The 12,722-nt window shown below is 34.9% G+C and overlaps 1 protein-coding gene across 1 annotated transcript in view; it reads right to left on the reverse strand.

Moving 5' to 3' along the window:
* LOC142339429 (uncharacterized) overlaps positions 1 to 12,722 on the reverse strand; it is a 71,255-nt gene that overhangs the window by 42,104 nt on the left and 16,429 nt on the right. The window contains exons 2-4 of the mRNA XM_075389455.1: positions 7,223 to 7,406; positions 6,481 to 6,607; positions 1,948 to 2,197 (exon numbers count right to left, since the gene is read on the reverse strand). Coding sequence (XP_075245570.1) covers positions 1,948 to 2,197; positions 6,481 to 6,607; positions 7,223 to 7,406 — 561 coding nt within the window. The remainder of the gene's footprint in view (positions 1 to 1,947; positions 2,198 to 6,480; positions 6,608 to 7,222; positions 7,407 to 12,722) is intronic.

The raw sequence follows: 12,722 nt of genomic DNA on the forward strand, positions 1-12,722 counted from the left end.
ATCAGCTTTTTAATAGACCACTAGACCTTTTGGGTTAGATTCGGACTGTCATTTTTATGAGACACAGACGCTCTATAAGGAAAAGTCCCTAATGGAGCTTTTGCTAAATTCATATTCGAAATCAAAAACTCAAGACTCTAATACTCAAGAACTAGGGCATATACATTTGGAACTACTTAGATGCAAACTATTGATTTATTAAAGTTCATTAAGCCAGTTCAGCCTAAAAGCAGAACAAATGACATCACGTTCACAAATTTTAACTGCAAAGCAGTAGAAATCGCTGAAATTGAAAAAGTAATTTTCAAGAAGTCAGATCAAAAGAATCATCGATGGAGACAACGAGTTAAAAAATAACCACGATGTCCCAATAATAGCCGCTATCGCTTCGCGGCTATTAAAAAGACCGTTTCTTGCTAATTTTTTCGTTATCGAGGGGTTCCAAGCGGAACCAAGTCTTGATGAACTTTTGTTTTTAATGAATGAGACCAAAGTATGTAAGTGTGTTGTTGGTGTCTGTAGTGGCTTTAGTGGTTGCTAGTGGCTGTTTGTTGCTGTAAATATTGCAAAACAACAACAACTGTGGAACAGGTATCCGGATATGTTTTTTATGTCTATTTGAGAAACAAGAAATTTCATCCTTTACGGATTTGCATATAATATATTAATATCAAAAACGGAAGAAATCAATAACTCTATATATTTAATTGGTGCTATAAAATATTGAGTTGCCGAGTTCTAAACAGCTGATGTTCTGGAACAAGAGTGTACCAAAGATCGTCCCCAAACCGTCCCATGGACTAAGTGACGGAGTACCCATGACCATACGTTCGTGCGACTCATTTTTTTCACTTTCTTGTCTCAAAGACTGAATAAATTCAGACATTCGTGCGTTCATGACCGGACCATTTGAATCTCAATATTTTTTGATGATTGACGAGTGATATTTTTTGATTAATTTTTAAATTTTTCGCATCTTCTAATACTTCTGATACTTTTTCTTCTATTACTTCAGTATAAAATCTTCCCTTGGTATTACCACCAGTAGCTCTAAATTTTTGTAAAAACAACCCATCTTTACCATTTTTAAATTGTTTTTAAGGCAGAACTGGATAAGGGCTCTCTTTATCTTCATTGCGTTAATGACTTTAGATGTATGGCTACTTATTTCTACCGCGAAGTAGAGTTACCCAACTCTATGTGACCAACCGACTCTTGGCAAACACTGATGGTGAACTTAAATTACTACGACAAAATATTTAAGTATTGCCAGAGTCAATGATATACACAAGATAGTGGATAAAATAAGACTAATAAAAATTTCTAAGCATTCGTTATATAAAAGAGGGATTTATCAGTCTGTGATTAGTGGAGAATTCAGAGAGCAGATTTCTGTCTGCTGCACTTCCATTCACTTGATGTGATATTTTATGTATACGTTGATTTGACCCGTTGGTTCAACCATTTTTTAACCCGTTAAGTTGGACACTATGCAAAAGCAAGAAAGTGTTTCTCATGGATGTTAATATGTTAATGATCCTAAAATTGTTATAAATATGTCCCGACTTCCGTGCGTTCATCCTTGTTTCCAAGCCCTGTAGCACACGGCGCCCCCAGTGGTGTGTCCATTTCGGTTCGGACATCGCCGCCTTTAGTCTGGGACCTCAGCCTAGGCGCAAATTCGACCTCTAGTAACAAGAAAAAAATGCATATTTCCAGTTTGTATATCAGCCTTCTTACTTGCGATTCCATCTGCGTGAAAAGATTGTTCCTTCAATTCCTGAAATCTATTCAGTGCACACTCAAATTTCACAGTGTGCGTTCTTCAAAGAAAGCCCTAGGTAATATTGGGTATTTTGGTGACAGTGTATAGTGTGCTGAGGTATCAATATAGATCACAATTGTAAATTCCATTAGCATGATTCAATTTTGCGCTCTGTGACCCACCTGTGATTGGGTGGAAATTGGATCCCATTGTCAAGGTATCCAGGCATGTTAAGCAGAACAAACACTCGTTCTGTCTGCTCCCGGCTCCATCTGAGTTCTCTTTCCGTGTATCAATAGGGTTGTTGAGGACATTACAGCAGAAGGTGCAGAAACACCCTTTCAGACTCTGAATATCTGCCAGTTGCGCAATCTGCTTGGCGGGTTGTAACGCCACGCGAGGTCTCTCTCGACACAGTTGAAAGGTGTAAATCTGGTCAAATCATATCAAAAATCACGAACCAATCATCAACAAATTTTTGAAGTCAATATTCAGAACAATCTACATTAATTTTCGTCAACATACTCATTTCCTTCGAACGAAACTTTTTAAAATTCAGACAATTTTATTGTATATGAATAGATCACCGATGCTTTTCATACAAGTTCTGCTTTCATATAACTGACCAGAAGTTTTTTTAACGAGTAGTGATGTGGAATACACAATATTAACCTATGCCTTAATTAAATTCTTATCTAGTAAGACTTGATACGATACGCATCAAATGTTTGTTCAGTTAATTATGGCCAATCGATAAATTCATCGCTGAGAGTGAGCAACCTCCAATAGGCTTGTCACAAATTGCCAAATCTCATGTATGCCAGTGCAGTCTGATAAAGAAACAAATCAAAGGCAAGGATATAAGCTTAACACCTAACGCTTGTTTAGTGCTCAATTTTTAAATTAGATTAGTGGTCTGGAATTTTTTTCACCAAAAGGTTTAATTAAATGAAGAAGCGTCTTAATTACCAGTGGGTCGGTTTCAGCTGTTCATATATTATTGTGAGTGTTAGGTCGAAACCTCAGTTTAGATTGCAGAGGTTGCGTTTAGTTGATTACAAAGTAAAGTAAAGAAAATCCGAGCTACGAAATATCTCCGATAAAATTCTTCAAAATTGTTTTTCTTTTTCAAACTAATGATTATTTTGGAAAAAGAAAGAGCCGTTGTCCGTAGCGGTTGTGAGTTTCAATAATCAATTTCATCCTGCCACCTTTCTCGATATTATCAGTGAAGCTTTGAGACAATAGGGGCTGGAAACCACGTTCACGTTCATAGTGAAATGTTTTCCTAAATTTCTTAGTAGCCGAGACTTCGAGAGAAAAAATTCTGCTTATCTGTAAAACTTGTTAGTGTTTTAGGGGTAATAAAACGAGGGAGTCTTTGACCGTGATTCAACTTCGCCTAGGCGCCTAATTTCTTCATTTATTGCTCTTGATATCAAAAATAACATAGATGTTCATGTGGGTGAACTTCTTGCCTTTGTCCTGACCAATTGTTTTGCTTTTAATAGTTTTACTGCGTTCAAAATGTCAATTTAGAAGCAGTGAAATTGAGCAGTCTTAGCCGCGTCTTCTTGTTTGAGCTTAAAAGTGGTCCTGGATAAACCAGGCCTATACGCGAGCTCAATTATTGACTGGAAAAGTAAAGGCTCAAAAAATACTACGTAGTAAAACTTGTTAATGTTGCCATTTTGCTTGCCGCATGTTAAAGTGGTGGTATTTAACTCTTTAATATATGCGCTTGATTTGGTGGATTAACTACTGTTCATAGCTCTCAATACTACAAATGGCATTTTAGGATACCTTTCAAGCGTGTAACTCTAAATTGAAAAATGTTTTGAAGTTCATTATTTTGAAGAGTTTTTGAGGTTTGAAGGACTTGAGAACATTGAAGTGATTTGAAGTGATTCTGTCCCCCTTCAGAGTTATTTTTTTGATTTTTGTATAAAAATGCTGCTTCATTTTATATATTACGCTAAAGCTAAAACCAATTACGTTTTTTGGTCAACACGCAGCGATAGAATGACCGGCACTTATCTCAATGTGGATTTTTACAATTAAAGGGTTTCGAATTGTATTGGGCATCTATTTTTCAATATTTTAACAATTCTGTAACTTTTTTATGTAGTTTACAAAAACAAAACATTTCTAAGTCAAAATTCCATCAATAACAGATACCATTTAGGTGCAAAGAAGGCCCCTTTTTTCAGAAAATATCGCAGTGTCTTTATGGCTTTGACGCTAGGTTCTCATAAACTTTCATTTGAGTTCGGAGTTCTGCTTGCACGTGCTGCACGTTTTACAGACTTGTGAGTAGGTCTAATTAAACAAAAAAATCAAATTCATCATTAAATGGAAAAAATTAATTTATCTAAATCTTTGAAATGATACCTTATGGCCAATTTGACTTTGACATTTTTTCAACAAAAAAAATAACGGAACTTTTGCTTCTATCGATTTTTTTTAGTCAACTTGCAGCTTGGTCTCAAGGTTCTCATTTTGTTTCTCTTGAAACAAAATCAGTCTCTTTGGCGATTTCATGTTTTAACTTATGGTTTTATGACTATGCAAACAGTTTTTGTAAAAATTTAGGGATTTTTGTATTAACTTAGTTTAGGGATTTAAATTGGCAAACTTTTGCTGCCAGTAGAGATGGGGGAATTCTAGTGTGGGACAAAAATTTGATGTCTTCTAGTGCCGCAAGTCAATTTTTTTTACAAATTAATTTCTTTTTTTAGCTTTTTTAATTCAAAAAGCAATTGTTTTCGAATTATATATAAATTTTGTAAACGTCCTATTTGTTTTTCAATTTCTAGACAATTAAGAAAAAAATGATTGTCCGAATATTATGTGCGACCCAATTTTACCGAGCCTTTTTATCCGATTAGTGTAATTATTTGAGATGAAATAGTTTTTGTGTTGCATAAAACTTCCATAGAGAATATTATGAAGTCTTTGCAGTACAGATAATTGATGGCATATTAACTCGTAGAGCCGATGTTTCATACTTTCAGCACTTAAAGGTTCGATTATTTGAACAGAGCAAAATTATCTCAAGAAGACCTCAAAAAGGAAAAAAGAAATCATAGTGCATTTTAATATCGCGTCTTTCTATTGCAACAATAGAAGCAAAAAAGTTAAATACACTTTGGATATCAATGCATCAATAAATCCCAAGCAACACAAAATAACGTTTGTTAAACCTTTACAACACCAACTTAAATACAATCTTAGGCAACCAATCAATTTTTTTTGGTTTAGAATAATTATAAAAAGCTTTTACAGATATCTATCATCCAAATAGGTTGCTTTGAATGTAATAACCACGATTAACATTCATCTATGATAAAACACAGTGAATAGGAAAACACGAATTTCAGAGTCCAAACTTTGAAATTCAAAATTACCACAGCAGGAAAAATCTTAAAACGTGGAAAATACTTTGAATGTCAACAAATGCATTTTTTAAAACTCAATTTCCCCATTTTTAAATGACCATTTTAGTTAAAATAATGATAAATGGGTGATAAAAAGATTGGGGAACATACTCAATATGTTTCCCTACAAAAAAGGAGACATGCTAGAACAACTCTGCTTGTTTTGTTGATTCTATCTCAACATCATTATAGTGAGAGTTAAAATTTAGCAACATTGTGGGTTGCGGCCTCTCAATTTCTTAATTGATTGCAATCTTGAGCTCTCCATTGAGCCAACTGGTCCACTCTTCGAGAGTCTTATTATGCTTTCTTATATGGTTCCATCATTCCAATCTCCATCTTATGAACACAACTTATTTACCAGAGTGTATACTCTGACCAGAGAAATGCTCATAGATTTTCAGATTGATTTTTCAATTGGCGAATAATCCCAAGGCAAATAATAACCGCCGTGAGATAATTAAATTGATATACTCGACATTCATAGAAACTATTTGTTTTCTCAGAGCAAAGCTTCTTAGTTGTCTATCCCGCGCTCTGGTTCAAAAGTCATATCAGCTGCAGCATTCTTGTTTGTTATTCTTGTTGAATGTTAAATTCTTCAGTTCAGCCTAAGAAACGCAAATCAAATTGAATGATAAATGTGGGTCAGAGAGTGAATTTGTTTTAGTTTCATGGTCATATCCAGTATCAGTATCACGATATCAAGCAAAAAAAATTAAGGAAAACAAATTCATCCTGTGTTGTTACGCAAAAAGCAGCAAAAACAGACAATGGATTGAAAATGAGCGCGATAAAATTCGGTTGTGAAGTTACTCTGCAACTGCAAAAGGGTAATTTTTAGTACACAATCCGTGTTTTGTTCGTCTAAAAACAGTTCAAATCTTGCCGGCAAAATCCCCAACAGTGAATACAGAAAAAAACATATAGTTTTGAAAAATCTACTTTTTACCGCGCATTTAAAGAGAACTTTAAAAGCACAACTTTTCAAAAAAGTTACCAAGCAGAGAAAATTAGAAAAAAAATGGTAAATTTCACGAAACTGCTGCAGACAATCTTGATCCGGAAACTTATGACCTATCTTATGTTGATCGAGCAACCAAGTTTTAGAAAAAGGATAATATTTTCCATGTCGTGCGTATCTGATTTAAAGTCTACTACTCGGCTATTGATAGTCTGAAACTAAGACCGAGCTCGTGAAAAAAGCCAGGACACGAACGTGCACTCTTAAATGGCATTGTTGGAATCTATCTAAAATGGAGCAACTATGGTACTAACAGTAGTTGTGCTCTTATCCATAGAAGTGACTTCCACTTTGAGATTGACAACATTTGTCAACATGTTCACTTTCCACTCTAACGCTTTCTCATTTTTCTCTGCATAATCAGGCAATTTAATCGTGGACTCCTGAAGAATCCATTTCCCCCTTTCAAGAAATATGCTATATGGCAAACGTGTTAATTATGTTAAAAAAAGAACAAAAATCAACGAAAGATGAAAATTTATACATATTTTATTGTGGTTATTTTTTTACTTTTACACTTGAAAGTATAATTACAACATTTTAAGGAAGTAAGTTAACCACTGCCTTGAAACTAAGATTGCCCAGTTATAGATTCCCAACCTATGTAATGAAAAAACAAGCCTCCATATGATGTTATTTTTCTCTCCGGGAACAACTAGCGTTGTTTAAAAAATCAACCGTCGTTGAGGGCACTCGATACCTTGGCAATGGTGCTTCCTAATAGTTTTTTTTATGTTAGCGCTGGCAGCGACATCACTGGCACTACAAAATAGTCTTTTCTGGTTAATGCGCATTTTTATCATTCTCCAATTATGAAATCATTATTTATGAGGAGCCACCAATAAGGCGAATAATTTAAGAAAGGCGCGCAACAATATTAAAAAAAAAGTAAAAAATAGTTTTAAAAAATTAAAAAAGCAGAGAGCGCAAAGAAGTACCCTACTTCATGCGCGACTCCGAATTAGACTCCTAGATCTGAAACGGATGGAAAGTCCTTCCTTATCGTAAGGCTTGACTTTCACGATCACCCATGTTCGTTTCCAAGGAATAGAACAATGAAACTGTTCCTCTGCCGACTTGGAAGAAGTGAGTTCTGGGATTAATGGCAGTTGTGTCTCTCCGTCAGAAAACAGAATTGATTCCAAATTTGAGTCACTTCCCGATAAACGCTCGCATAAAACTGAAACAGAATACTAAAAATTGCCGTGCCAGAATATTATTAAACAGTCAAATTACACACAGAAATTTTCACATAAAATTTGGTTTCATTTGAACAACTCCTTTGCCTGTTTAAAATATAACCTCCTTGAAAAAAGTTTTTCGCTGGCTAATGAACAAAAAAGTGAAAACTAACATTTTTTTCGCAAACAAGCTAAACAAAAAATTTTCTTTGATTTGGTCCCCAGTTACTAACTTTTGATTACAAATTTTGAAGTTGCGTTCCCTTTGAACAACTCCTTGAATCGTGTTATACTCTGCAAGAGTGATTGGTGTACTGGAGTCAAATCACTTATTATTAGTCGTTGCGATTGATTCCCCAGGCGAATCACAAGTTAAACCTATATTTGTCCTATAGGAAGGCAAATTAAACGAAATAAATTTCCATACAATAATGAATGGTCGCACTTGGCTCAGAAAATTAAATCGATGAAATCAAAATTTAAAATTTTGGGTAAAACTAAATTCGAGCATCAAATTTGGGTCGAGCTAATGTCCATTTGCGCATTGAAGTCAAACTAAAGTCTTTTTTGGTCTATTTTACTGAAGCATGGTCTTTTCATGCCCATTCTGGGTTAAACTTGGTCTTTCCGTTAGTTGAGGCTTACACTTGGGCAAAATTGGCATGCCCGTTATGAAATGTTTTTCTGATTGTAATAAAATATATGGAACACACCTCTGGAACTCACCCAACTTAGAGTCTGTAAGTCATTACAAGACGTTTTATAGCACGTATAGTTTACAATCGATAAAACAAACGAACTGAAATTCGGATGCTTTCTCCGTTTCTATCAGCTTAGTGGGTGCATATTATTTGCACCCCCCCCCCCCCCGACGCACGTATCAAATTTTTACATAATGATTTTTTTAACATGTAATAACACGTGCTCTGCAATTGGGGTGAGCATAACATACTGGGGGGAGTAGTATAGTAATTTGCCTAGTGCTTGTAGGGGGGGGGGGGGGGGTTCGAACCCCCCTACAAAAAATTTTACCTCTGAAAAAGTGATTCTCACCCGGGCTGGCAAAACTTAACCAAAAAAACTTGATTTGACTTAGAGAAAATGGAGAAAATCACTTTTTCAGAGGTAAAATTTCTTGTAGGGGTGGTGTTCGAACCCACCACCCTACAATCACTGGGCAAATTACAGCTGTTCCAATATTCACTAGAGAATAACTGGATAGATCCTAAACTCATAGAATAACATAATATGATTTTTTTAAAAACTCGAAAAACCTTATATGAGACACCTGATGCCTACAAATTGGAAAAAATTTCAAAAATTTTCAAATTTTTTTTCGAAAAATTTTTAAAGTTTTTCAAAGTACTAAAATTGTCTGAAATGGATTTTGCGCTATGAAAGAGCACTCAAAAATAATTTTTTGTTGATTTCACTTTTTTCACCTATGCAGTATGGGGGTCATAATATTGAAAATTTTGAATTTTTTTCGAAAGTTTTTCCAAGTAAAATTCGATCCTAAAATTGTCTGAAATGGATTTTGCGCTGTGAAAGAGCTCTCAAAAACAATTTTTTGTTGACTTTTATTTTCTTTGAAATAGTCTTTGATAGTTCTTTGAAACTTTTTCGCTGGCTAATGAACAAAAAAGTGAAAACTAACATTTTTTTCGCAAACAAGCTAAACAAAAAATTTTCTTTGATTTGGTCCCCAGTTACTAACTTTTGATTACAAATTTTGAAGTTGCGTTCCCTTTGAACAACTCCTTGAATCGTGTTATACTCTGCAAGAGTGATTGGTGTACTGGAGTCAAATCACTTATTATTAGTCGTTGCGATTGATTCCCCAGGCGAATCACAAGTTAAACCTATATTTGTCCTATAGGAAGGCAAATTAAACGAAATAAATTTCCATACAATAATGAATGGTCACACTTGGCTCAGAAAATTAAATCGATGAAATCAAAATTTAAAATTTTGGGTAAAACTAAATTCGAGCATCAAATTTGGGTCGAGCTAATGTCCATTTGCGCATTGAAGTCAAACTAAAGTCTTTTTTGGTCTATTTTACTGAAGCATGGTCTTTTCATGCCCATTCTGGGTTAAACCTGGTCTTTCCGTTAGTTGAGGCTTACACTTGGGCAAAATTGGCATGCCCGTTATGAAATGTTTTTCTGATTGTAATAAAATATATGGAACACACCTCTGGAACTCACCCAACTTAGAGTCTGTAAGTCATTACAAGACGTTTTATAGCACGTATAGTTTACAATCGATAAAACAAACGAACTGAAATTCGGATGTTTTCTCCGTTTCTATCAGCTTAGTGGGTGCATATTATTTGCACCCCCCCCCCCCCCCGACGCACGTATCAAATTTTTACATAATGATTTTTTTAACATGTAATAACACGTGCTCTGCAATTGGGGTGAGCATAACATACTGGGGGGAGTAGTATAGTAATTTGCCTAGTGCTTGTAGGGGGGGGGGGGGGGGGGTTCGAACCCCCCTACAAAAAGTTTTACCTCTGAAAAAGTGATTCTCACCCAGGCTGGCAAAACTTAACCAAAAAAACTTGATTTGACTTAGAGAAAATGGAGAAAATCACTTTTTCAGAGGTAAAATTTCTTGTAGGGGTGGTGTTCGAACCCACCACCCTACAATCACTGGGCAAATTACAGCTGTTCCAATATTCACTAGAGAATAACTGGATAGATCCTAAACTCATAGAATAACATAATATGATTTTTTTAAAAACTCGAAAAACCTTATATGAGACACCTGATGCCTACAAATTGGAAAAAATTTCAAAAATTTTCAAATTTTTTTTCGAAAAATTTTCAGTTTTTCAAAGTACTAAAAATGTCTGAAATGGATTTTGCGCTATGAGAGAGCACTCAAAAATAATTTTTTGTTGATTTCACTTTTTTCACCTATGCAGTATGGGGGTCATAATATTGAAAATTTTGAATTTTTTTCGAAAGTTTTTCCAAGTAAAATTCGATCCTAAAATTGTCTGAAATGGATTTTGCGCTGTGAAAGAGCTCTCAAAAAACAGTTTTTTGTTGACTTTTATTTTCTTTGAAATAGTCTACATAAAAATAGAAGTCAAAAACTTTCTCAAAAAAAAACAATTTTGTCAAATTGATTTTTTTTCTTATATGAAAAAGCAACGAACTTAAGTTCATTATTTCATTTTATCATTTGCAAATCAGCATGACAACCATTGCAACGGTAGATTTGAAAAATATTCATGAAATTTATGATCAAATAAAACTAGACTATCCGGAATACAGTGAGCGGTTTGTATATTTTTTGGCAGCATGTCTTTATTTGGACCCAGATTTTAACCTTGAAATTGTTCTCAAGTTGAGACCATATGGTGGTCTTATAGGTATAGACAACTCTTCACTAGACAAATACCTTAAGTCATATAAATGCCTTCGATTACATGCAATACTTCATGACGCCTCGGGTTTTATTGCAGAGCACAGTCAGAAAGGTCCTGGTTATTCATACGTTTTACCGTGTCCAATCACAAACGCCTACATTGGTCACATGACTGGATTAATGTTTTGCCTCTTCGTGGAAACATTTAAACGAAACCTATTTAGTTTGCTGGAATGTTGAAGCCAGAAGTTGTTGTCTTTTATTGTTGTTATATTTTGAAGATTTTCGTCATAAGAAATCGGATTTTAAAAATAAGGAGTTATCGATTTGCTCAAACAACTACACAGACACAATCTTGTTCCTTCCACCAGTTTCTTACAACTCACTATCCACTAGTGAGAGAAAATCTCATCAGTGGGTTAGTAGGTTCTTACACGGTTTGTCGTGGAATAGTGGCAATTATCCTTACTGGTTTATATCTTAAATTTTTATTGCAATCAAACTTCGATTTCCTTCAGGAAAGTTTTATGCTAAAGGGAAAGAGTAAACTGAATCACTGCAAACGCTTTTTCAGAGAGAAGTGATAGATTTGGATACATTTTCATGCCGTAAAGTTGAGGAAATTGTTACCCAATTAAACATTTTACTTGTACTCTACACTCTCTTTACTTGCCTGAGAAACAAAAGAAAAGACATTGCGCTAAAAGAAAAGCACAGTTGTATTTCTATTGGCTAACATTGCCCGCCAATGAGCCGTCGAGTGGAGAAGGTAGCTCTTTCTGTTCTTCAAGTGAATTTATCTCCAAGTTTGACAGTATGCAGTTGCATAACGAATGATAATCAAATAAATCTTTCTTTGGTCAGAGAAGATAAAGTAGAATCACGTGGGCAATCCATTCAGAGGAAACAACAGATTATTTTAGAATGGTAGGCAATCCATTCTGAGGAAACAACAGCAACTTATCGGAGATTGAGACACTGAAGAAATATCTTTCACGGCTTGAATACTTTCAAATGTACCATGTCTTTACAAGAGAAAATGAAAAGACTGAAACTAACCCCTTTACCTATGCACAAGTCGCCAACCCCAGTTCAAGTGAGCCTGGACGACGAAAGTCTCCCTGATGAAATCAAGCAGGTAGTCAGCAGAGGGAACGTGAAGTCAATTGTCTACTACGCAAAGGATTATGGCATGCAATCGAACTACAAAGTAACTTACAAGAAGGAAGACAAAGACTCTAGATATACTACATATGAATTTTTTATGGTTGAGAGAGTTATTAACAAAATAATGAGCTAACACACAAAAAACTGATGTTTTAATTCATTTTTGATCAAAACGTCTTTTCAAATGAGTGATAAAGAAGACCAGATAGATTCTCCTGCTGGAATAAGCTTGAATGATTTAGTTTTCAATGAAGAAAATCAAGAGAGACGCTCTTGGAAATTTTGTAACTCTAGACTACCACAATCAGAAGTAGTGTATTTTACTCAAATTGTAATAATACTGTTTCGTATTGGTGTGTCGTTGATCAAACTTGTGTTTTTTCATCTTGATTGTGAAGAGTCAACATTTTGGTTTTCATTCCTGTCATGCACAGTTGGCTACGCGCTTCCTAATCCGAAGCTATGAACAAGATAATTTAAAAAAGCGATAGATTATTCATGGCTGTTTGTGGGCCGTCATGCTGTGGTAAAACTGAGCTCATATTTCAAATGTTACTGAGAAACACTTTTTACCCAAAATTTAAATCTATTTAATACTTCTATCAACATGAGCAACCAAAGTTCAGCTCTATAGAGCGTAACTTGAACACTTTTTTCATAAAGTTTTCTGGATTTGATTTCATTTCACAGCTGGAAAACTGTCTGCTTGTTTTTGACGATTCTTGCGAGGAAATTTTCAATGACAAATAGTTTTCTAAACTCGC

The sequence above is a fragment of the Convolutriloba macropyga genome, chromosome 5, assembly GCF_964194025.1.
Source record: "Convolutriloba macropyga chromosome 5, txConMacr16.3, whole genome shotgun sequence".
Taxonomy (NCBI): Eukaryota; Metazoa; Xenacoelomorpha; order Acoela; family Convolutidae; genus Convolutriloba; species Convolutriloba macropyga.